General features: G+C 46.1%; 2 protein-coding genes across 6 annotated transcripts; one reads left to right on the top strand and one right to left on the bottom strand.

The window, feature by feature from the left end:
- Nucleotides 1-398: 398 nt before the first annotated feature.
- On the bottom strand, nt 399-11,914 carry LOC311107921 (seipin-like). 4 transcript variants are annotated; one of them, XM_084150521.1, is made up of 10 exons: nt 11,735-11,914; nt 8,997-9,317; nt 8,485-8,566; nt 8,206-8,349; nt 7,890-7,919; nt 7,406-7,540; nt 7,014-7,111; nt 1,239-1,368; nt 943-1,036; nt 399-844 (listed from the first exon to the last, which is right to left on the bottom strand). In XM_084150521.1, the coding sequence occupies exons 2-10, from the start codon at nt 9,248-9,250 to the stop codon at nt 558-560; spliced, it is 1,254 nt and encodes a 417-aa protein (XP_084006647.1). In that variant the 5' UTR covers nt 9,251-9,317; nt 11,735-11,914; the 3' UTR covers nt 399-557. The 4 variants fall into 4 exon arrangements, with proteins under 4 accessions (XP_084006647.1, XP_084006646.1, XP_084006649.1 ...); XM_084150520.1 differs by having other exon boundaries at nt 8,997-9,303; nt 11,735-11,822; XM_084150523.1 differs by lacking the exon at nt 7,890-7,919.
- A 2,801-nt stretch (nt 11,915-14,715) lies between these two features.
- On the top strand, nt 14,716-26,418 carry LOC311107919 (cathepsin F-like). Of its 2 annotated transcripts, none has more exons than XM_084150518.1 (13): nt 14,716-15,068; nt 16,369-16,479; nt 17,784-17,865; nt 20,023-20,090; nt 20,195-20,276; nt 20,398-20,511; nt 22,678-22,826; nt 23,161-23,257; nt 23,361-23,561; nt 23,821-23,885; nt 25,151-25,241; nt 25,353-25,411; nt 25,610-26,418. In XM_084150518.1, exons 1-13 carry the CDS (start codon nt 14,835-14,837, stop codon nt 25,682-25,684), a joined length of 1,428 nt encoding a protein of 475 aa, XP_084006644.1. In that variant the 5' UTR covers nt 14,716-14,834; the 3' UTR covers nt 25,685-26,418. The 2 variants fall into 2 exon arrangements, with proteins under 2 accessions (XP_084006644.1, XP_084006645.1); XM_084150519.1 differs by having other exon boundaries at nt 14,787-15,068; nt 20,198-20,276.
- The last annotated feature ends 116 nt before the right edge of the window (nt 26,419-26,534 follow it).

Raw genomic sequence — 26,534 nt, 5'->3', positions numbered from 1 at the left:
ATTCGGTAGGCCTACATGAAAACTTAAGTGAGAAAGTACATTTTGTGTGCAGTACATCATCAAGCACATATTTGTTTTATCTGCAACAAGTCCGTTTGGTGGAAACATACCACTGGTGGAAATGAAAATGTGTTGCCAATTGGTTGGAAAACTATCTGGTAACATGCAAACATATTAAAATGTGGAAGGCATTTGTTTGTGTTGTCATCCACCCTGGATGTTTCATAATACTGAGATCATCTGATATAACCCTTACTCCATTTGTGCAATAATGTAGGCTACAGTAAAATGTTAATCTTCGGTGGAGGCCTATGGTCAAATGTTTCAACATTGTCTGGTTTTTGCATGAATCATCACACAACTTTAAATAAGCTAAATAAAAGAGGACACAAAAGTAATACATTGACACAGCTTTAAACATGTAAGAAGATTTTTAAACTTTACAAATCTTCCTATTGTTTTACAGTAACAAAGTACAAGAGGGCCCCCTCTAAAGATAATACTTTGGCCCCCACCTATTGGTCATTAAGCGACTGTGCATCCATTGGAGCTCTCCATCAGGATATCACACAGGTTGAGGTTCCAGTCAGTGTGCTGTGGATGCTGTCTGGCTGCTTTGCTGTCTCAGATGACCCTTCCAACTCTGGGTCAAGAGACATGCCCATATTCTCCACCCCTTCCTCTGCAACGATCTCTTCTTCATCTATCTCACTCTGAAACCTTCCATGTCTGATGTCCATCTCCCCCCCTCCTGCTTTGAGAATGGACTCTTCCTCCTGGCTCAGATGGGTTGCTGTAATCTGATGTGCCTCCAGTAGTGCATCCGATGAAGAATTCTCGATTCCTGAGTGAAAAGCACACACCCAAACACAACATCATGATACAGGAAACACACAACACATGATACATCTCACACAGGTGTGTGTACAAGTGTGTACTTACCTGTAGTGTCAACCTGGTCATCTTGCAGGTGTTCTGTGTCCTCACTCTTGTCCATCCCAGCTAGCCTCTGATGAAGATGAATCCTATCTCTCACCTCATACACACACACGCCCAAACACACACACGCCCACGAACACACGCAGAATATTCTAGAATGTACCGCGACTACTGTCTCTGAATAAATGTTTTCGACAGGTACGAGAACAGTATACACAGGTTTTAAAAATATTCACTACACTGTCTCACTATGTGAATCATACCATGGTCTCCTGTTCAAGGGGCCATTCCACTCTCACCTTTTGAGGGTTGATAAATCTGCCCCAGATGAGCCTCAGGTAACTGAAGAGGAGGAGGACACTGAGGAAGGAGAAGTTACTGGCCACACCCATTACTGCTGACAGTGTTGGGAAGTTGTACAGGAAGTACCTGATGAGGAGAGAGAGGAGCAGTGGTATAAAGTACTTAAGTAAAAATACTTTAAAGTACTATTGTGATGAGGTGGTGTTGAAGGAGTCAGGCGCAGGAGGGTAAATCACAGAATAACAGGCTTTAATCCGCAAAATACAGGTTTACGCAGAAATGCGTCAAACACACTCCAGGGCACAAAACAGGCGTACTGTAAAATACAAGGCACACAGGAAATACTCCTGTCGATACAAAATACCCGAGCTCCACCAAGCTTCACTAACCTCCACAATAAACAATCACCCACACAGACAAGGAAGCAGAGGGAACACTTATACAATGACTAATGAGGGAATAAGGACCAGGTGTGGTGTGATTGAAGACAAGACAAATGGAGTGATGATAAATGGATCGGCAGTAGCTAGTAAGCCGGTGACGCCGAACGACGAAACCTGCCCGAACAAGGAGGGGAGGCAGCTTCTGCGGAAGTCGTGACAGTACCCCCCCACCTTGACGCGCGGCTCCAGCAGCGTGCCGACCCTGGCCTCGGGGGCGGCCAGGAGGACGCGGAGCAGGGCGAGCCGGATGGCGACGGTGGAAATCCCGTAACATGGAGGGATCGAGGATATCCCTCACCGGGACCCAGCACCGTTCCTCCGGACCGTACCCCTCCCACTCCATGAGGTACTGAAGGCCCCCCACCCGACGCCTCAAATCCAGGATGGAACGGACAGAGTACGCCGGGGCCCCCTCGATGTCCAGAGGAGGTGGAGGGACCTCCCGCACCTCAGACTCCTGGAGCGGACCAGCTACCACCGGCCTGAGGAGAGACACATGAAACAAGGGGTTAATACGGTAATCAGGGGGAAGTAATAACCTATAAGTGACCTCGTTGACTCTCCTCAGGACTTTGAACGGCCCCACAAACCGCAGGTTCAGCTTCCGGCAGGGCAGGCGGAGGGGCAGATTCCGGGTCGAGAGCCAGACCCGATCCCCCGGTACAAAGACGGGGGCCTCACTGCGGTGGCAGTCAGCGTTGGCCTTCTGACGATGCACGGCGCGTTGGAGGTGAACGTGGGCAGCATCCCACGTCTCCTCTGCTCGCCAAAAAAAGTCTGGCTCTGGTGCCATGGTGCCAGAACCGGTTGGTAACCTAGAACACACTGGAAAGGCGTTAGGTTAGTGGAGGAGTGGCGGAGAGAGTTCTGGGCATATTCTGCCCATGGCAAGAACACCGACCACTCCCCCGGCCGGTCCTGGCAGTAGGACCACAGGAACCTACCCACGTCCTGATTTACCTGTTCCACCTGCCCATTACTCTCGGGGTGGAACCCAGAGGTCAGGCTGACCGAGACCACCAGACGTTCCATGAATGCCTTCCAGACCTTGGACGTGAACTGGGGACCTCGGTCAGACACTATATCCTCTGGTACCCCGTAGTGCCGGAAGACGTGTGTAAACAGGGCCTCTGCAGTTTGCAGAGCCGTGGGGAGACCGGGCAGAGCAAGGAGGCGGCAGGCTTTAGAAAAGCGGTCCACAACGACCAGGATGTTGGTGTTATCTTGGGAGAGGGGAAGATCAATTAGAAAATCAACACTTAGGTGAGACCATGGTCGTTGTGGAACTGGTAAAGGTTGTAACTTACCAGCTGGGAGGTGCCTAGGTGCCTTACTCTGGGCGCACACTGAGCAGAAGGAGATATACACCCTCACGTCCTTAGCCAAGGTAGGCCACCAGTATTTTCCGGTCAGGCAGCGCACTGTACGGCCGATACCTGGGTGACCAGAGGAGGGTGACGTGTGTGCCCAGTAGATCAGACGATCACGGATAAGAGCAGGCACGTACTGTAGGCACGTACAGGAGGCCGGCAGTATGGGGGTGTTGTCGCTGGGCCTCTTCTCTGTGTCATACAGCCGGGACAGTGCGTCTGCCTTCACGTTCTTCGTACCCGGGATGTATGATAGAGTGGAGTCAAACCGGGTGAAGAATAGGGCCCACCTGGCCTGGTGAGGATTCAGCCTCCTCGCTGCCCGGATGTACTCCAGGTTACGGTGGTCCGTCCAGACGAGGAAAGGGTGTTTTGCCCCCTCAAGCCAATGCCTACATACGGTCAAGGCTCGGACAACAGCCAACAGCTCCCGATCACCAACGCCGTAGTTCTGCTCCGCCGGGCTGAGCTTTTTCGAGAAGAACGCACAGGGGCGGAGCTCGGGTGGTGTACCCGAGCGTTGAGACAGGACAGCTCCTATCCCAACCTCGGATGCATCCACCTCCACTACGAACGGTAGTGATGAATATGGGTGGGCCAGTACTGGGGCTGAGGTGAACAGACCCCACAGTTTGCTATAGGCCAGGTCAGCCTCAGCAGACCAGCGGAGCCGGGACGGCCCACCCTTCAACAGGGAGGTAATGGGAGCTGCGACCTTGCCAAAGCCCCGGATAAACCTCTGATAGTAGTTGGCAAAGCCAAGGAATCGCTGCACCTCCTTAACCGTGGTTGGAGTCGGCCAATTACGCACGGCTGAAATGCGATCTCCCTCCATCTCCACACCTGAGGTGGAAATGCAGTATCCAAGGAAGGAGACAGACTGCTGGAAAAACATACACTTCTCTGCCTTAGCATAAAGGCCATTTTCCAACAGTCGGACCAGCACCTTGCGAACCAGGGACACATGCTCGGCGCGCGTAGTGGAATACACCAGAATGTCATCGATGTAGACCACTACACCGCGACCAAGCATGTCCCGAAACACCTCGTTCACAAAGGACTGGAAAACTGAGGGAGCATTCATCAAACCATAGGGCATCACCAGGTATTCATAATGCCCCGTGGTTGTGCTGAATGCTGTCTTCCACTCATCTCCCTCTCGGATACGCACCAGGTTGTACGCACTCCTGAGATCTAATTTGGTGAAGAAGCGCGCCCCATGCATTGATTCAATCACTGAAGGAATGAGGGGGAGAGGGCAACTAAATCTTATCGTCTCCCTGTTCAGTGGTCGATAATCAATGCACGGGCGCAGACCTCCGTCCTTCTTCTTCACAAAGAAGAAACTCGAGGAGGCGGGTGAATTGGAGGGACGTATATACCCCTGGCGCAGGGATATGTTTCCATAGCCACCGTTTCAGCCTGTGACGGGGGTATATATGACTCCTGGGAGGTACAGCGTCTACCCAGAGGTTTATCGCGCAATCCCCCGCCCGATGAGGTGGTAATTTAGTCGCCTGCGTTTTAGAGAACGTTTGCACCGGATCGAGGTATTCAGGGGAATGCGCACGGTGGAGGTACTGTCTGGACTTTCCACCGTGGTTGCACCAACGGAAAAACACCTAGACACCTACCCTGACATTCTCGCGACCACCCCGTGAGAACCCTCTGCGGCCATGAGAAGGTGGGGTTGTGGAGTGCTAGCCAAGGGAGACCTAATACCACAGGGAAAGCAGGAGACTCAATAATGGAAAAAGTAACCCGCTCACAATGAGTCTCCTGGGTAATCATGGTGACTGGTGCAGTAACTTCCTTAACCAACCCGGACCATAATGGTCGACTATCAAGTGCTCTGATGGGGCGTGGAATGGATAGGAAAATCAATGGAATGCCTATACGGTGTGCGAATGCCCTGTCCATAAAGTTCCCAGCTGCGCCTGAATCGACTAGCGCCTTACACTGGGGAACTACCATGTGCTCAGGAAAGGAGATGTGTATTTTACAGTACGCAGCAGAGGGCTCTGAACGAGTGTGGGTGTTCGATACCTGGGGTGATGCGAGAGTGCCCTGCCTGCCGCCTCTAAACCCAGAAAAGCGTTGACGAAAACGTGTGGTGAAATGTCCCTTCGCGCCACCAGTGTGGCACTGGCGCTGTCGTCCTCCGCTCTCTCGGCTAGCGGTTCCACCCATCTCCATCAGTTCTGGATCCGAGTCGGCCGGGATGGAAACGGGTAGACCTCCTCCAGGACGTCCTCTGGTTGCCAGCAGGTTGTCCAAACGAATGGCCATGTCCACCAGTTGCGAGAAGGACAACATGGTGTCACGGCAGGCTAGCTCCCGTCGGACATCCTCTCGCAGATGGCACCGGAAATGGTCGATCAGGGCCCGCTCGTTCCACCCGGACCCAGCTGCCAGAGTTCGAAACTCCAATGCGAAGTCCTGCGCAGTCCTCGTCCCCTGCCTCAGGTGGACCAGCCGCTTGCCCGCCTCTCGACCCTCGGGTGGGTGATCGAAGACCGCCCTGAAGAGGCGAGCGAACTCCCTGTAGTTCTCCAACGCGGCTCCTCCTTCGTTCCACACCGCGTTGGCCCACTCCAGGGCTTTCCCCGAGAGGCAGGAGACGAGGGCGGACACCTTCTCCCGCTCCGATGGGACCGGCCGGAAGCTGCAGAAGTAGAGCTCCAGTTGGAGAAGGAATCCTTGGCACAGCGCCGCTGTTCCGTCGAACTTCCGTGTTCGGGATATCTGGATCCCTCCGGGTGCTGGGGTGTAGGTGGCGGGATCCGGTTGGCCAGCTGGTCTCGAGGGATCGGGCTCTCTCCTCTCCAGGCGTTGGACGACCTGAAGAACCCGATCTATCGCTTCACCCAAGCTGGCTAGCATAGTTGAATGCTCCTGGACCCGTTCCACTCCATAGCGGGTGAGTGATTCTGTGATGAGGTGGTGTTGAAGGAGTCAGGCGCAGGAGGGTAAATCACAGAATAACAGGCTTTAATCCGCTAAATACAGGTTTACGCAGAAATGCGTCAAACACACTCCAGGGCACAAAACAGGCGCACTGGAAAGTACAAGGCACACAGGAAATACTCCCGTCAATACAAAATACCAGAGCTCTACCGAGCTTCACTAACCTCCACAATAAACAATCACCTACACAGACAAGGAAGCAGAGGGAACACTTATACAATGACTAATGAGGGAATAAGGACCAGGTGTGTGTGATTGAAGACAAGACAAATGGAGTGAAACCTGCCCAAACAAGGAGGGGAGGCAGCCTTGGCAGAAGTCGTGACAACTACTTAAGTACTTTTTTGGGGTATCTGGACTTTACTTTGCTATCTATATTTTTGACTACTTTTACTTTTACTTCACTACATTCCTAAAGAAAATAATGTACTTTTTACTCCATACATTTTCCCTGACACCCAAAAGTAATCGTTACCTTTTGAATGCTTACTTAGCAGGACAGGAAAATGGTCCAATTCACGCACTTATCAAGAGAACATCCCTGGTCTACCCTACTGCCTCTGATCTGGTGGACTCACTAAACACAAATGCTTTGTTTGTAAATAATGTCTGAGTGTTGGAGTGTGCCCCTGGCTATCCATAAAAAAGACAACTGTGCCGACTGGTTTGCTTAATATAAGCAATTTGAAATGATTTATACTTTTACTTTTGATACTTAAGTATATTTTTGCAATTACATTTCATTTTGATACTTAAGTATATTTAAAACCAAATACTCAAGTAGTATTTCACTGGGTGACTTTCACTTTTACTTAAGTCATTTTCTATTAAGGTATCTTTACTTTTACTCAAGTATGACATTGGGTACTTTTTTCACCACTGGAGAGGGGGCGGGTTAGTTCATTTTAGTTCTTCAAGTAAATGTGTTACTTTTTTAAGTAAATCAAAATATTTCATACTTCTTCATGATTGAATATGAGGTAAAGCTAACCTTATGCCAGTGAAGTGAGCGTGAATGTAGAGCTGTGCTGAGTAGATCTGCACCCTCTGAGACTGGATCTCAATGATGGCTCCTATAGAGGGGGCATACTACAGAGAGAGGGGTTAGCCCTGTACACAGACACACACACACACACACACACACACACACACACACAGACAGACACACACACACACACACACACACACACAGACACACACACACACACACACACACACACACACACACACAGACACACAGACACACACACACACACACACACACACACACACAGACACACACACACACACACACACACACACACAGACAGACACACACACACACAGACACACACACACACACACACACACACACACACACACACTGGGCGGCCAGGGACTCACAGAATCCTCTCTGTATTCGGAGAAGAGCTCCACCTCTACCAGCTGTCTCTGGTCCGCCGTTCCGGCCAGGAAGAACGGGATGAGAAACAGTGTTCCCAGAGTCTGGAGCAGGCTGGAACGATACCGCAGCATCGTCTAATAGGAACAGGAAAAGGAGCAGGACACCAATGGCCAATGTATACAGTTTCTCATGCATATTTCACTTTATTGTCCATTGCCACATTCCTCTGACATACTGTACCTCTGTCATAAAGCTTATTACACTGTAAAAACCACTACATAAGAGATGTCATAAGCAGTTCTATAGTTATGTTTAACTATATAAGATATGTCATAAGCAGTTCTATAGATATGTTTAACTATATAAGAGATGTCATAAGAAGTTCTATAGTTATGTTTAACTATTTAAGACATGGCATAAGCAGTCATAGCATGCGGTATGACAGCTGCGTGGGAGGTCAGTGTGCGGCAGCGGCGTACTCACAAAGCGAGAGCTGGAGCTGAGCTGCCTTACCTGAGACAGCGAGGCAGACCAACAGGGTGGTCAATTTACCAACACAGGACAATCAGAGTATTTAAATTCAGAAGATATTGATTGTTCCCCATTGCTGGGCAATTTGGTTGCAGCAGTATAAAAAAAATCGAACATGCACTCAAGCTCACTCAAAATACACCACAAATACAGATCAAAACAGATGAATGTTAAAAAGTGCAAATAAGGATAGGTTAATATGCAACTGTGGGATGCACATTAACAAGCCCAACACAATACTTGATATTCTCAACACTGGTCAACTCACAGATCGTGCTGAAGAGGTCACAGTCTGCCCCTGTCTGGAGTAACAGAACATCTTGACCATGAACATTCCTAACTCCTGATTGGCTGGAGACTCGGGCATCTCCAGCTCCAGAGAGATCCGATAGGGCTGGCCGTATGTCATCGCCTTCAGAGGGAGGGTTCAAATGAGTTCAAACGTCATAGTGAAAACCTCCCAATTCATTCTGTGCATTGGCAAAACTTTTCTATACGTTACATAGGCTAATAAAGGTGGATGGATAAACAGTGTATAAAGGATCACCTGGTTCTTGCCATTCCTCAGGAGAGAGACGTTGGCGGTGGGGAAGGAGCAGAGAAGGGAAGCTGAGGAGTCACAGTCCGTCCTGCAAAAGGAAAGGGAGTCAAAAATGTAATGAATTCCAATTATTGCAAAATTATGCATGTACTTGAGGTGTGGAGTAAGAGACAGAGACAGAGAGAGAGAGAGAGAGAGAGAGAGAGAGAGAGAGAGAGAGAGAGAGAGAGAGAGAGAGAGAGAGAGAGAGAGAGAGAGAGAGAGAGAGAGAGAGAGAGAGAGAGAGAGAGAGAGAGAGACAGACAGACAGCGCGTGTGAGTGAGAGAGAGAGAGAGAGAGAGAGAGAGATAGAGAGAGACAGTGTGTGTGTGTGTGAGAGAGAGAGAGAGAGAGAGAGAGAGAGAGAGAGAGAGAGAGAGAGAGAGAGAGAGAGAGAGAGAGAGAGAGAGAGAGAGAGAGAGAGAGAGAGAGAGAGGGTGTGTCTGTATGTGTGAGGAAGCATGAGTGTAAAGCACACCTGTAGTAGTAGTGGACAGGTGTACTGTAGGTGGCTAGGGGCATGTAGGAGTAGTAGAAGCTCCCGTAGAGGAAGATGGCGGTCCATAGTAACAGTCCCAGAGCACACAGTAACAACGCTCCCTGTAACACCCTCTGACGCGCCTGCAGCGTTACCGTGGTAACTGTGTCCCGGAGCCAGAGCAGCGCCGGTCCAACTGGATCACCTGACCCATGATGACCTCCGGTGCCCATAGGTTCAGTTCCTGTGTCCATCTCTGAAGTGTTGATGATCTATTCTGATGCTCGATAGAACTTCTCTGGTCAAGCTATCCGGTCAGGTCTGCATAAAAAATATATATATACAGTACCAGTCAAAAGTTTGGACACCTACTCATTCAAGGGGTTTTCTTTATTTTTACTATTTTCTACATTGTAGAATAATAGTGAAGACATCAGAGCTATGAAATAACACATATGGAATCATGTAGTAACCAAAAAAGTGTTAAACAAATCAAAATATATTTTTATTTGAGATTCTTCAAAGTAGCCAACCTTTGCCTTGATGACAGCTTTGCACACTCTTGGCATTCTCTCAAACAGCTTCATGAGGTAGTCACCTGGAATGCATTTCAATTAACAGGTGTGCCTTGTTAAAAATTAATTCGTGGAATTTATTTCCTTCTTAATGTGTTTGAGCCAATCAGTTGTGTTGGCATTCTCTCAACCAGCTTCATGAGGAATGCTTTTCCAACAGTCTTGAAGGAGTTTCCACATATGCTGAGCACTTGTTGGCTGCTTTTCCTTAACTCTGCAGTCCAACTCATCTCAAACCATCTCAATTGGGTTGAGGTCGGGTGATTGTGGAGGCCAGGTCATCTGATGCAGCACTCCACCACTCTCCTTCTTGGTCAAATAGCCCTTACACAGCCTGGAGGTGTGTTGGGTCATTGTCCTGTTGAAAAACAAATGATAGTCCCACTAAGCCCAAACCAGATAGAATGGCGTATCGCTGTAGAATGCAGTGGTAGCCATGCTGGTTAAGTGTGCCTTGAATTCTAAATAAATCACTGACAGTGTCACCAACAAAGCACCCCCACACCATTACACCTCCTCCTCCATTCTTCACGGTGGGAACCACACATGCGGAGATCATCAGTTCATCAGTTCACCTACTCTGCATCTCACAAAGACACGGCGGTCGGAACCAAAAATCTCAAATTTGGAGTCCAGACCAAAGGACAGATTTCCACCGGTCTAATGTCCATTGCTTGTGTTTCTTGGCCCAAGCAAGTCTCTTCTTCTTATTGGTGTCCTTTAGTAGTGGTTTACTTGCAGCAATTCGACCATGAAGGCCTGATTCACACAGTCTCCTCTGAACAGTTGACGTTGAATTGTGTCTGTTACTTGAACTCTGTGAAGCATTTATTTGGGCTGCAATCTGAGGTGCAGTTAATTGCCGATTTCTGAGGCTAGTAACTCTAATGAACTTATCCTCTGCAGCAGAGGTAACTCTGGGTCTTCCTTTCCTGTGGCGGTCCTCATGAGAGCCAGTTTCATCATAGCGCTTGATGGTTTTTGCGACTGCACTTGAAGAAACTTTCAAAGTTCTTGACATTTTCCGGATTGACTGACCTTCATGTCTTAAAGTAGTGATGGACTGTCTTTTCTCTTTGCTTATTTGAGCTGTTCTTGACATAATATGGACTTGGTCTTTTACCAAATAGAGTTTCTTCTGTATACCACCCCTACCTTGTCACAACACAACTGATTGGCTCAAACACATTAAGAAGGAAATAAATTCCACGAATTAATTTTTAACAAGGCACACCTGTTAATTGAAATGCATTCCTGGTGACTACCTCATGAAGCTGTTTAAGAGAATGCCAAGAGTGTGCAAAGCTGTCATCAAGGCAAAGGGTGGCTACTTTGAAGAATCTCAAATAAAAATATATTTTGATTTGTTTAACACTTTTTTGGTTACTACATGATTCCATATGTGTTATTTCATAGTTTTTATGTCTTCAGTATTATTCTACAATGTAGAAAATAGTAAAAATAAAGAAAAACCCTGGATTGAGTAGGTGTGTCCAAACTTTGGACTGGTATTGTATATATTTTATTGTCACATACACGGGATAGGTGCAGTGAAATGTGTAGTTTTACAGGGTCAGCCATAGTAGTATGGCACCCCTGCAGCAAATTAGAGTTAAGTGCCTTGCTCAAGGGCACATCAACAGATTTTCCACCTTGTCGGCTCGGGTATTTGAACCAGCGACCTTTCGGTTACTGGCCCAACGCTCTACCTCTTGTGTTTGAACTATTCTATTATGAACAGAGAGAAAGACAGACCTGTATGTGAGGGCTAATGAGAAGAGGCTATTGAGGCCTGCGTGCCACAGGACAGAGGGTTGAAGCCACAGACAGTGATTGCAGTGATGATTTTGAGTGGTATGAAACCACTGGGTCTAATTTCACAAGTCACAAGTGTAACCAAACTACATCAGATGACTAGATGAGATGAGAGAAGTTTGGCAAGATAGAAAGGGTGGAGAATACAGAATATTCCTAAAAAGCTGATTTATAAAGGAGCTAATTCAACAATGGACACTCAATTTACCAAAATATACCAACAGTAACAATGAATACACGTTTAACCTTGTCCTTAAATGATCAAACTGTGGGAAAAGATATAGTCCCATATTAACAAACTCTCTGTTACTGACACAGAGAGCACACTGCCAAAGTATTAAAACTCACCTCCAAATGTCTCAATGACCTCGGATATTGGTGCAGAGATAAAATGGTGTTATTGTTTCAATAACTTTTTGATAACGAGCAGTAAAAGTTGTCCCCCTTCTCCCAACTTCTTCTCTAAGAGCGTGTATTGCAGCACTGATAAAACGATATAAAAACACTCTCTCAGTGCCTTTTATAGACAAGCTCTCCAATAGGCTACCGAGATAGAAAAAAAGCACCGGATTGGTCGCGTCGCTCACATAGGGTTACAGTTTCAAACTACTGTAGAACGTTTAAATGAAACTTAAAATGCATATTTAAACAATAACTAAACGAAGAAGACAGGGAGTTATTTTGCAAACAGAACATTCAACTGATATCAGTATCACTCATACCAGCACAAGTAATTTATCCTTTATCTGCATAAGGAATAGATCTTCACAGACTTCAGATGTGTTGTTGAGTAATACTTTGGATGTTGAAATATCGCAATATTTGGCATCAAGTCTGATCCAGTCTCTTCACAATAGGATATTACACAATTTCCTGTCTCTGGAATGGATATGAATTGAAATATGATATGTTATTAATATGTTATACGTATGTTATTATTATGCATATTTTCTCTATTAGCTTGCAGTGATTTGCTTACTTAGCCTATAACAAACTTGAACAACTTGAGATCAAGCATGCAGCGCCTAGGCTTCTTGAACAAACACCTAAACTAGTCCCTGTAGCTCCGCCCACCGTCGTTCCATCGTTGTTTCTGGCAACATAGTATCCATAGTGTATCCATTTCTATTTGGGGCTGTTTTCCTGCTAAATTGGGCTACTTTGAAAACCATGTCGCGGGTTGCTGGTTTTTGTGCTATTTCTAAGTTGCACCGCGGCTGCCAAGGCATTTCTCTCTTCTTAAAAAAAAAAAAAAAGACTTAACTGTGACCTGCACCTGACTGTCAGGCAGTGAGACAGGCAGTTGCTGAGTGAGTGGTGGGGAATGCCGGAGGGGTGTGTGTGTGTGTGTGTGTGTGTGTGTGTGTGTGTGTGTGTGTGTGTTGAGAGAGCGCTACAGTTATTGGCTGTGTCACGTGAGCGAGAGGAGCAAGAGCAGCACGCGCGCACGTTGTGACAACTTTTTACCAGTTGTAGGTAGGCTATTTAGATTGTCATTATAGATACACCTATTTCCAAAACGTTTTCCATAAAACATATTAATACTCTAGAACTGATGCACATCAATAAATAATGGAGACAAAGCATTGGAAAACGACTTTGGGCGCACTAGAGCGCATTACATAAATCCGCTCGTAGGTGGTTTAAACTGCATAGTAATTTTGACTGCTTAAAGAAAACGGTATCAAGCGAAGTGCTTTATTCATGTTCAGTTCTTGGGTCTTGGGGGTTGCCCGAGTATAAATTTGAAATGGAAGTTATGGAACTCCCTCGCGTGGTTCTTTTTATGGGGAAAAGCCCTCAATGAAACTGACATTAGGCTAAATGTGGAGAATTATACATTTGCCTCTGTTGGCCATCAAGTAGCCTATTAATGTATATGCCATTGTAGGCTACCATTTGATACAATACATATGTTGACATTACGATATCACTGGAGTCATTGCAAATCAATTTGTGCCACTTGTGTAGCCTACCTGGAGATGGCAAACCAATTCAATAAAAAGCCTATAACTTCAGTTTACTGTTGTTGTAGCCTTGTGTTATTATGAACGCATTAGATTGACGGTAACAGTAGTCAGATTAGGCTACAGGTAAGACAAATTCAAAAAAATAAACACTGGCTGTTGTTGACAAGCACATTCAGTTCATATACATATTATTAATATTTAATTCAGTGATTGAAATGATGACCCCATCCTCAGTAGCCTATTCCAGCAGGATATTGGGGAAACAAGCACATGTTGCGAAATCTGCTCGCTATTCATGTTGAATAAATTAGTCTGTTAATTTGAACTAAGCAAGCTGCTAAATCGTTCAGTTTACGTCTTGCCTACATCTTGTCTAGGCTACTGTAGACTATCTGAAAAGAGATATAGGCCTATCAGCGGCTATAGGCTACCTGTTTTTATCTAAGCAAACTATGGCAAAATGTAATTAGAATCATAAACCCTGATTTTAGTCTGTAGCCTATGCCTATTGAAATTCCAAGTCAGTCTCGCAAATGGGCCATTTATAACGGTTTGTAGTCAACATCTGGCACATAATAACAGCACAATTGCCAGAAAATAGCCTAACATTAGTTTTTTATGTTCATCCAAGTGTTTCTTGCTCAGAGATTTCGAGATCCTCTATCCAACTTTCATCACTCAAACTCTCCTTTCGGATGTATCTACAGTTATGCACATGTGCAAAGGTGATTTATTTACAACTGGTTCGAACTGAATGCTGATAGGCTGAAAGCAGGTGGTATATTAGACCATAACCACTGGTATGACAAAACATTACTGTTTACTGTTCTAATGACGTTGGTAACCAGTTTATAATAGCAAAAAGACACCCCTGGGGTTTGTGGTATATGGCCAATATACCACTGCTAACGGCTGTATCCAGGCACTCTGCCTTGCGTCGTGCTCTTAGCCGTGGTATATTGGCCATATACCATACCCCTTGTGCCTTATTGCTTAATCATAGCAGTCAAGCGAGTTAAAACGACATCCATTGATGGAAAATGATCTGGCGAGTTTAATAAGGGCGAATTATCTTTTCTCTTGTTACATATTCAAATTCCTTTATTATGTCATGTCATAGCTTGCAATAATTATTATTTTGAGGAAACCCGAATTTAGCTTCTAACATCATTACAAGTTACTATGATATTCCTTCTTAATTGGCTCGATAACGTTATGGAAACATGTTTTATTGCATAGATATGGCAACTCCTCTCTTGCTGTGAAAAAAAAGAAATTGGGCTAGTTTTCAGGCCTTTTTCCGCGGGTTTTGATTGGTCATTGGTCTAGAAATGTATCTTGACCTGGCAACCCTGTTCTGTTGATTTTTTGTCGTATTGTGGGATTGATAGTTAACTGGGAAAACAAACATCCGGTTTTATAATCTTACCGTCCACTGTCCCTTGATCTTTTTCTGCTCTACAGACAGACTGATCAACATGGACGTCGGATTTCGCCGCCCCGTTATCCTTTGCCTAACCCTGGCAGTTTTGGGCTCGGTTCTGGCCGATTTGGATGACACTTTAATGGGGGCACCCGGGTCTGCGGTCCGTTTGTCGGAAAACGACCCAGGTTTGAAGAAGGCACTGAAGTTTGCAGAAGAGCGCTATAACATGGTGTCCAATGCGATGCACGTTCGCAGAGTTAGCAAGATCCTCTCTGCCAGTAAACAGGTAAGACAGTGTTGTGAAATATGATTTGTTTATTAAAAAATATATAGCCTAGTTTATGTCCATTGTGATTGTAGGCCATAATACTGTATCTGGCAAATAGGCAGTCACAGATTTTAGTTCGTGGGATGTAAACAACCAGCCATAAAGGAATAATGCGGCCGCCTACGTCAGAGCCATTATTTAGAATTGTGAATCCGGAACCTGTTCGGGTCCCGGATCGGGTCTCGGGTATTCGGGTACAGGTGGATCCGTGAAGACCTCTAGTCTGAACTACATGACGTCTGTGCAGCTCAGCCTAAATTGAACAGGCCTTAACCCTACTGCAGCCCAAACAAGCACTCTAATTTAACAATGTTTTCATTGCAGTTATCCTCATGATCAACTAAGCCTACAGTAAAAAAAAAAAGAAATGCTGCTATTCATACTGCCTAATGACTATAGCCTTTTATGCCTCTCTGTATCCACATTACATTTTATGTCCGAAGGAATAATGCCAGTGTCCTATGACTCCTATCCTTCAACCAGTGTTGTGGAGTAGTGAACTACATGTAGTTCAACTAGTAATTTAACTACATTTTGCAGTAGCTTGGTGGTAGTTCAACTAAATCCAAATCTAGGTAGTGTTTTTAGTAGTTCATTACTTTTTTTTGCCATGTAGTGGTGTAGCTAACTACTGGAACTACACACTACTCTTTTGGCTAAAATAAAATAAAATATGGGTGAAGTAGGCCAGAATCTCCATTCTTTTTTAGCTTCAGACCTGCCTAATTCTCACTTGAAACATCTTATTGTGTTTAATAGGCTAAATTACACATTCTGTTAACATATGAACCCAAAGTCATCTGTCTTCCAATTTGTAGCCTTTACATATTAACATTTTTCACAAAGTAGTTTGGATGTGGTGAACTACTTTTTCAAAGTAACTTTAGTTAAGCCAACTATATGTTTCTTAAGGGTAGCTTTAGTGTAGCTTAACTTCTTTCAGTGTGAAGTAAATGGTAGCTTGGTAAACTATCTTTTTAGAGTAGCTTCCCCAACACTGCCCTCAACAAACCTATTGTCTCAGCTAGACAAGCCTGTCTCAGCTAGACAAGCCAGTTAGCGCTCTGCTGAATGGTATTTTCCAGTGTAATCAGCCCGTTCAGCTAGGCCTATAAATGCCATATATTGGTCTTGAAAGTGACGTCAGAGCTAAATTCTAGGCTAGATGGCAAAACAACAACCGCAGAATTGATTTTGTTTATTTTTCAAAGAGGCTGACCTTCACTGTGTATTGACTCTGCGTGTGTCTGTCTTGTAGCTGGTGAAGGGTATCCAATACAGCATAATGGTGGAGCTAAGTAACACCCAGTGTAAGAAGGCTGCCAGACTGAGGACCTGTGACTTCTATCCCGAGGAACACAACCTGAAGGTGAGGCCTGTGTGTGTGTGTGTGTGTGTGTGTGTCTGTGTCTGTTTGTTTTTCTGTCTTGGGATGATAACAGTGTGGGTTGTTGGAGGGAAAGTACAGCTAAACTAATGTCAGAGTGCTCCTCATCAAATCAAAACCCAAAGTTTTATAATAGTAAATATTGGCAAAACATAAACCACTAACATAAATAAACTGTCAACACTGATGAGTATCCAGTATCAAGGCCATTGTGTGTATCTGGGTCTATTGTAGGTTATTATTCTATCCGTCTGTTCTCTCTCCCACTAGTCATGTGACCAGGATCTTGTGCTAATTAACTTCTCATAAATTTGACAAACTGTTATCCCCTGCTGCAGCTATGTACACAACCAGTCAGGTACTGTTCCCCCTTCTTTGTTCCGCCTCTGTGAAGCATTTATTTGTGCTGCAATCTGAGGTGCAGATAATTGCCGATTTCTGAGGCTGGTAACTCTAATGAACTTATCCTCTGCAGCAGAGGTAACTCTGGGTCTTCCTTTCCTGTGGCGGTCCACATGAGAGCCAGTTTCATCATAGTGCTTGATGGTTTTTGCGACTGCACTTGAAGAAACTTTCAAAGTTCTTGACATTTTCCGGATTGACTGACCTTCATGTCTTAAAGTAATGATCGACTGTAATTTCTCTTTGCTTATTTGAGCTGTTCTTGCCATAATATGGACTTGGTCTTTTACCAAATAGGGCTATCTTCACCACACCTACCTTGTAACAACACAACTGATTAGCTCAAACGCATTAAGAAGGAAAGACATTCCACAAATTAACTTTTAACAAGGCACACCTGTTAATTGAAATGCATTCCAGGTGACTACCTCATGAAGCTGTTTGAGAGAATGCCAAGAGTGTGCAAATCTGTCATTAAGGCAAAGGGTGGCTATTTGAAGAATCTCAAATATAAAATATATTTTCATTTGTTTAACACTTATTTGGTAACTACATGATTCCATATGTATTATTTCATAGTTTTGATGTCTTCACTATTGTTCTACAATGTAGAAAATAGTAAAAATAAAGAAAACCTCTTGAATGAGTAGGTGTGTCCAAACTTTTGACTGGTACTGTATGTGCTGTACCATTCCCATGCTTTTAGAAACATCTAATTTCAGTTGACGTGAATAATTTACAGAGGCATTTCTCTGAAGTGCACATAACAATACACCACATTCTAATAAACGGTTTATAAACAAGTCATGAACATAGCAGCCCAATAAAACAAACACAGATTATCTCACTAACCATGTTTTCTCCGCTGACATGTTCTCTGTCAGACGGAGGTGTGTGTGTTTGAGGTCTGGGACATTCCCTGGGAAAGCAAGTCCACCCTCCTCAAACTGAAGTGCCAGCCAGCAGGTTAGTGTCAAAGGTTCAACTGTGGGAACTAAACGTACCTGTCAAGCCCTGGCTCTAGGGACTCTTTTATGTTGAGCCAGGGTGTGTAGAGTGTATGTTTTGTGCTCTTTGTTTTCCATTCTAGTTTTGTATTTCTATGTTGGCCAGTGTGGTTCTCAATCAGAGGCAACGAGTGTCAGCTGTTGCTGGTTGTCTCTGATTGGGAACCACATTTAGACAGGCTGTTTTCCCACAGTGGTTGTGGGATCTTGTTCCTAGTAGGTTGTGTTTGTGCTAAGGACGTCACGTTATCGTTTTGTTGTTTTGTTCGTGTTATCTTTCAGATTTAATAAATATGTTTGCATTCAACGCTGCGCGTTGGTCCTCTGTTCCCGACGATCGTGACAGAAGATCCCACCAAAACTGGACCAAGCAGCGTGTCCAGGAGCCATCGCCAGGGGAATCGCTAGCGGATCTCCGTGGCAACTTCGACTGGGTCAAGCCTAGTGAAGAGCAGAGAGGGTGGACTTGGGAACAGTGGAGGAAGAGTCTCGACTGGGTCAAGCCAAATGAAGAGCAGAGTGGTTGGACTTTGGAGCAGTGGAGGAAGAGTCTGGCGAGAGATAGGGAGGCTTGGTCCACGGGGAGGAGAGACACCCAGAAATTTTTTAGGGGGGGGCTCACGCCGTTGACGACGGGGCAGCAGGAGGCCGCGATGGAGCGGTCCAGCGGGTTTGTAGAGGAGGCCGCCAGGTTAAGGGGGCCACTGGTCACAGAGGAGAGGGAGAGTGTAGAGGCACGGCGAGAGGTACTGGGGTGTGTTACCAGTCCGGTCCGGCCCGTTCCTGATCCCTGCGTAGGGCCAGTGGTGTGTGTCCCCAGTACGGTCCGGCCTGTTCCTGTTCCTCGCATCGAGCCTGTGGTGCGTGTCGTCAGCCCGGCCCGGCCTGTTCCTGCTCCCCGCACCGAGCCTATGGTGCGCGTCGCCAGCCCGGTCCAGCCCGTTCCTGCTCCCCGCACCAAGCTTATGGTGCGCGTCGCCAGCCCGGCCCGGCCTGTTCCTGCTCCCCGCACCAAGCCTATGGTGCGCGTTGCCAGCCCGGTCCGGCCCGTTCCTGCTCCCCGCACCAAGCTTATGGTGCGCGTCGCCAGCCCGGCCCGGCCTGTTCCTGCTCCCCGCACCAAGCCTATGGTGCGCGTCGCCAGCCCGGCCCGGCCTGTTCCTGCTCCCCGCACCAAGCCTATGGTGCGCGTCGCCAGCCCGGCCCGGCCTGTTCCTGCTCTCCGCACCAAGCCTATGGTGCGCGTCGCCAGCCCGGTCCGGCCCGTTCCTGCTCCCCGCACCAAGCCTATGGTGCGCGTCGCCAGCCCGGCCCGGCCCGTTCCTGCTCCCCGCACCAAGCCTACGGTGCACGTCGCCAGCCCGGCTCGGCCTGTTCCTGCTCCCCACACCAAGCCAGTGGTGTGCGTCGTCAGTCCGGCACAGCCCGTGCCTGTTCCACCGGTGCCTGGTCCGGTACCGGTCAGCTGCTCCACGCCGGAGCGAGAGCAATCCGCTCCACCAGTGTTCAGTCCAGCTCCGGCTAGCAGGGCCAGACCGGACCAGGGGTACTTTGGGGGGTTAGAGAGGGAGTGGGGATCATGCCTGGAGCCGGATCCGCCGCCAAGGCGGAGTGCCCACCCGGTCCCTCCCCTGTGGTGGTTGGTTGGCGCGGTCGGAGTCCGCGCCTTTGGGGGGGGGTACTGTCACGCCCTGGCTCTAGGGACTCTTTTATGTTGAGCCAGGGTGTGTAGAGTGTATGTTTTGTGCTCTTTGTTTTCCATTCTAGTTTTGTATTTCTATGTTGGCCAGTGTGGTTCTCAATCAGAGGCAACGAGTGTCAGCTGTTGCTGGTTGTCTCTGATTGGGAACCATATTTAGACAGGCTGTTTTCCCACAGTGGTTGTGGGATCTTGTTCCTAGTAGGTTGTGTTTGTGCTAAGGACGTCACGTTATCGTTTTGTTGTTTTGTTCGTGTTATCTTTCAGATTTAATAAATATGTTTGAATTCAACGCTGCGCATTGGTCCTCTGTTCCCGACGATCGTGACAGTACCTTTGTGCTTTTATTTGTTTAGGATTGTTTCTGTAAATACTCATAGCTACATCTAATAGTTTTTCATGATGCTTGCATTTCAGTTGATCCCAAACCAGTTGAGACCAACAAAGTTGCATTTCTGCCCCTCTCCACCAGCAAACCAGTTGAGGTAATAGAAACATAGCGTTTGTTGTGTTTGAGCGGGTTTTCTGTTGTTTTCTGTATGCGTATATTTCATTTACTTGTCAATAATTAACTTATCTTTTGTGACAGGAGACAGTGGATTCTGTGGAGCTTCTGGGTCAGTTCAAAGAGTTCATGGTCAGATACAATAGGACTTACAGCAGCCAAAAGGGTGAGAGATAAATGTAAATCCATAATTTTACACAATATCGTCCATCCACCTCCACAGATGATAAGGTAAAACATCTTAACATAAACAGTTTTTGTCTGACCTCTGACCTTTGCTGCTACAGACACTGACCGGCGGCTGCGTATCTTCCATGAGAACCTGAAGACCGCTGAGAAGCTCCAGTCTCTGGACCAGGGCACAGCCGAGTACGGGGTCACCAAGTTCAGCGACCTCACAGGTGTGTGTGTGTGCATGTGTGGGACGCTTATAAGAAATCCCGCTATGCCCTCCGACAAACCATCAAACAGGCAAAGAGTCAATACAGGACTAAGATTGAATCGTACTACACCGGCTCTGACGCTCGTCGGATGTGGCAGGGCTTGAACACTATTACAGACTACAAAGGGAAGCACAGCCGCGAGCTGCCCAGTGACACAAGCCTACCAGACGAGCTAAATCTCTTCTATGCTCGCTTCGAGGCAAGCAACACTGAAGCATGCATGAGAGCATCAGCTGTTCCGGATGACTATGTGATCACGCTCTCCGTAGCCGATGTGAGTAAGATTTTTAAGCAGGTCAACATTCACAAGGCCGCAGGGGCAGACGGATTACCAGGACGTGTACTCCGAGCATGCACTGACCAACTGGCAAGTGTCTTCACTGACATTTTCAACATGTCCCTGACTGAGTCTGTAATACCAACATGTTTGAAGCAGACCACCATAATCCCTGTGCCCAAGAACACTAAGATAACCTGCCTAAATGACTACCGACCCGTAGCACTCATGTCTGTAGCCATGAAGTGCTTTGAAAGGCTGGTCATGGCTCACATCAACACCATTACCCCAGAAACCCTAGACCCACTCCAAATTGCATACCGCTCCAACAGATCCACAGATGATGCAATCTCTATTGCACTCCACACTGCCCTTTCCCACCTGGACAAGAGGAACACCTACGTGAGAATGCTATTCATTGACTACAGCTCAGCATTCAACACCATAGTGCCCTCAAAGCTCATCACTAAGCTAAGGACCCTGGGATTAAACACCTCCCTCTGCAACTGGATCCTGGACTTCCTGACGGGCCGCCCCAAGGTGGTAAGGGTAGGTAACAACACATCTGCCACGCTGATCCTCAACACGGGGGCCCCTCAGGGGTGCGTGCTCAGTCCCCACCTGTACTCCCTGTTCACCCATGACTGCATGGCCAGGCACGACTCCAACACCATCATTAAGTTTGCCGACGACACAACAATGGTAGGCCTGATCACAGACAACGATGAGACAGCCTATAGGGAGGAGGTCAGAGACCTGGCCGTGTGGTGCCAGGATAACAACCTCTCCCTCAATGTGATCAAGACAAAGGAGATGATTGTGGACTACAGGGAAAAAAAGAGGACACCAAGACAGTCGTGAAGAGGGCACGACAAAGCCTATTCCCCCTCAGGAGACTGAAAAGATTTGGCATGGGTCCTCAGATCCTCAAAAAGTTATACAGCTGCACCATCGAGAGCATCCTGACAGGTTGCATCACCGCCTGGTATGGCAACTGCTCTGCCTTTGACTGCAAGGCACTACAGAGGGTAGTGCGTACGGCCCAGTACATCACTGGGGCCAAGCTTCCTGCCATCCAGGACCTCTATACCAGGCGGTGTCAGAGGAAGGCCCTAAAAATTGTCAAAGACTCCAGCCACCCTAGTCATAGACTGTTCTCTCTGCTACCGCACGGCAAGCGGTACCGGAGCGCCAAGTCTAGGTCCAAAAGGCTTCTTAACAGCTTCTACCACCAAGCCATAAGACTCCTGAACTGCTAAACATGGCTACCCAGATTATTTGCATTGCCCCCCCCCCCCCCCCACCCCATACCCCTATTTTACTCTGCTGCTACTCTGTTTGTTATTTATGCATAGTCACTTTAACTCTACCCACATGTACATATTACCTCATTTACCTCCACTAACCGGTGCCCCCGCACATTGACTCTGTACCGGTACCCCCTGTATATAGTAAGTCGCTCTGGATAAGAGCGTCTGCTAAATGACTAAAATGTAAATGTAAATATAGGCTCCCTACTGTTATTTTAATTTACTGCTGCTCTGTAATTATTAGCATTTTATTTTTCTTGTATTTTTTTTGTTCTATTTTATTTAAACATTAAAAAAAAATGTTTTACTTATCTATTTTCTACTTAACACTTTTCTTAAAAAACTACGTTGTTGGTTAAGGGCTTGTAAGTAAGCATTTCACTGTAATGTCTACACCTGTTGTATTCGGCGCATGTGGGAAATACAATTTGATTTGATTTGAAGGTTACAGTACAACTCCTCAACTGTACACCATGAATAATCCTAATATTCTTCCTCTCCTCCCTCTACCCTCTCCCTCTGTCTCTCACCCTCCAGAGGAGGAGTTTAGGACTTTGTACCTGAACCCCCTGCTGAGCCAGCAGAACCTCCAGCGGTCCATGAAGCCTGCAGCCATGCCCCGCGGTCCTGCCCCGCCCAGCTGGGACTGGAGAGAGCATGGAGCTGTCAGCTCCGTCAAGAACCAGGTAGGACAGGGTTTAGAGATGGTCTTACAGACTGGAGATGACTACAGGTATGACTGTAAATGTGTATGTATGATTGTATTTATGATCGGACGAATAACAACTTAAAAAGGCTTTATATAGCATTCAAAGTATTCATGACTCTGCTTTGATGCTTCACTAAACATGTATAAGTAAGCAAAAGTCATACTTTCATTCATACTGTAGATATGACACAATTCATGGAAAATGTGGAAGTAGATAATGCCTGTGTGTGGAGGTTGGTAATGCCTGTGTGTGGAGGTAGGTAATGCCTGTGTGTGTGTGTACGATTATGTGGTTTGTGTTTGTATTGCAGGGCATGTGTGGTTCTTGCTGGGCATTCTCAGTGACAGGCAACATTGAGGGCCAGTGGTTCGTGAAAACGGGTAAACTAGTGTCTCTCTCTGAGCAAGGTAAGCACAAGCATTGTAGGTATCTTAACATAAACAACAGTACAGTTTCCCTTTTCTCCATAACAGCTTTGAATTGATTGGTTCAATATCCTGTCACTCACAGAGCTGGTGGACTGTGATACTGTGGACCAGGCCTGTGGGGGCGGGCTTCCATCAAATGCATATGAAGCCATCGAGAATCTGGGTGGTCTGGAGACTGAGACTGACTACAGCTACACCGGCAAGAAGCAGAGCTGTGACTTCACCACCAACAAAGTCACCGCCTACATCAACAGCTCCGTGGAGCTGTCCAAGGACGAGAACGGTGAGTGGGAGGAGAAGAGAACATGAAAAAAGCAGAGTGAGCGAGAGGGTAGGGTACACGGAGAGAAAGACACCGATGATAGTTTGAAGGATGAAGATTGAACGATGCGGTACATATGGAGGAGGGTTGGCCACATGTAGGCTGTCATTGTAAATAATAATTTATTCTTAACTGACTTGCGTAGTTAAATAAAGGTTAAATAAAATAGAATAAATAAAAACATGTGTTCATCTTAGTTTCCTTCCCTTTTTATGTTTAGAAATCGCTGCTTGGCTGGCTGAGAATGGACCAGTATCTGTGGCCCTGAACGCCTTCGCAATGCAGGTAACCAGGGGTTGGAACCGGTTCAGGGAACAGAACCGAAAACCAGAAATTTTTCAAGGAACAGAAACGGAACCTGAAACGAAAGTGATCCATACTGTTCTGGAACAGAACCGTTATTTTAAAAGCATGGGAACCGGTTAATAACGTTATTTTACGTTCCAGGCATATTTGTCCCACAGCAAAATACAACAAAGCGCCTATGCAAAGCCCTCACTGTGTCACTCAAAAACGTATTCCAGTGTCTGCCTGCAAGCTGAAAATCTTTGCCTGTGTGTGTTTAGGCTACCTGCCCCTCCCTCCTCCGAAGCATAGGCTACTGTACTGACGTTACAAGATAGGGAGAGAGATTTTTTATTAGCTAGAGACTAATTGATTATCTTTTTCAATGCTAGTTAATGATACTATGGGCCTAGTTATCACGTTTCACATTGGATTTATTAACTACAAGAAGGTAAGACATGTTTTTAATTCTCTGCACACAGAAGCTTGTTAGCTAGCTAGCTCAAAGGACATTCAAAGTTCCTCCATAGAAGCCGCTTCTCCTAGGTATAATTCTGTGGACCTAATTCATATAATGCATGTCATAACAAGATGCCCAGCACTTCTAGCCTCCTCCTCAAACCTATCTCGCTCTCTCCCCACCTGCAAAATTTCAGTCGCATCTTTACATTTTAGTCATTTAGCAGACGCTCTTATCCAGAGCGACTTACAGTTAGTGAGTGCATACATTTTCATACTGGCCCCCCCGTGGGAAGCGAACCCACAACCCTGGCGTTGCAAGCGCCATGCTCTACCAACTGAGCTACAGGGGACTTGTAGCTATAGGCTACAGGCATCTTGCGCTATAGGCTACACTTGTCTGTCCATCACACATGTAAACAACTAGCTTGCCTGCTCTATCCACACTGATTGTTGAAGTAATTTAATGAGCTAAATGTAACAACAACAACAACTGAATTTGTAGGTTAAAAAAGGAACAGAAAGGAAGGATATAAACCGGTACTTTTTGGGGTTCAAAGCAGTTCAGAACTTTACTTTGTTGGTCGGAACAGTGGAACGAAACAAAGAAAAAAGTGGTTCTGTCCAGAACGAAATGATTAGAAAATTATTTCGGTTACAACCCCTGCAGGTAACAGAAATCACAACACTGCCATATCTTTCTTAATGATACTTAAATTAGCATCACTAAAACACAACTGAACAATGAAGTGACTAGTATCTATCTAACTAATCCCACCTGCCTTTCTCTCCTTGTTTCTCCTCAGTTCTACAGGAAGGGTGTGTCCCACCCTCTGAAGATCTTTTGCAACCCCTGGATGATTGACCATGCAGTGTTGCTCGTGGGCTACGGAGAACGTGAGACTGACACTTAACTACTCATTTACCTTACATTAACCTAGCATAATAACAACACTGTGACGAGTCAGAATGTGTGAGTCATGTGTGTCTGGTTGTTTCTGTGTACAGGACAAGGCAAACCATTCTGGGCCATCAAGAACAGTTGGGGAGAGGACTATGGAGAACAGGTAACAGAAAGCTGTCACACTGAACCTCTATGACAAGGCGTTATGCGTGCATTTGTAAACAGAGTATTTGTTTACAATGCATGCATAACACCTAGTCATGCCTGAACTCTTGGAACATATTGTGCAAATAGAAGTTTTGACATGTGTATTTGTGTGTTCATTGACTGACATGTCCTGTTGTGTGTTCCTTCCCTCCAGGGTTACTACTACCTGTACAGAGGATCCAAGCTCTGTGGGATCAACAAGATGTGCTCATCTGCTATTGTGAACTAGGCGATATGACACACACACACACACGTGATCGGAATAATATTTTATGCCAATCTTCGCCTGGCACAAAAAACAAACCCTACACCCTCCCCCCAAACATATACACACACACTACCTACAAACGGACCGAACTGCAACGTTACTCGTCACCCTACCCCGCTAATTGTGTAGTCGGAACACTGCACAGTGCACTGGAAGACCTGCTGACAGCTTACTCAAATAGGGGAAGCAGCATTCATTCATACCTCACATCTCATTCTTCTTTTTCAAAACAAATCAGCTCTGATGAAGCTATAGTTTTAAGGTAGCACTGGTCTTTTGTTGTGATTTTACTACTAGCCTTTAAGGATATTTTAATTGAATTGCTGTGTTTTAGGCAGAGGTAATTTCAGTCGTCTATCTCTTTACAATAACAGAGTGTAAATGATAAAGGGGATGTTGTGTTTTTAGACTTCAGTCATGCTGTTTAGTGTCCATTATGTTCCCCTGCATCTGACCACTCTCCGTGCTGGTGCTCTAGTGTAGAATTAATGCTTGTGCATTTTTGCTAGACTTTTCCTCTGTTGTAACATGTTCTGTGCAATACCACCTATCATCAATATCTCCTCATAGTTTACAACTTCACTGTGCAAGTACTTTTAATGAATTGGTTTGCATGTGTAGCCTATTAACTGTTACATATTGCAGTGCTGTGTAACTAGACAAACTAAGGTTTAATAAAAAAGTATCTTATTCATTGTGAAATGTAATTTTTGAAGTCAATATCCACTGTATGTTGTTGGTTGGTTCATTGGAGAGACGATCTATTCACAAAAGCCTGCGGTTCTTGAACAAGCCCCAGACATGAAAACGA

The sequence above is a fragment of the Coregonus lavaretus genome (genome assembly GCF_964263955.1).
Source record: "Coregonus lavaretus genome assembly, chromosome: 32".
In the NCBI taxonomy this organism is placed as follows: Eukaryota; Metazoa; Chordata; class Actinopteri; order Salmoniformes; family Salmonidae; genus Coregonus; species Coregonus lavaretus.
This window is presented reverse-complemented; position numbering and strand designations above follow the sequence as displayed.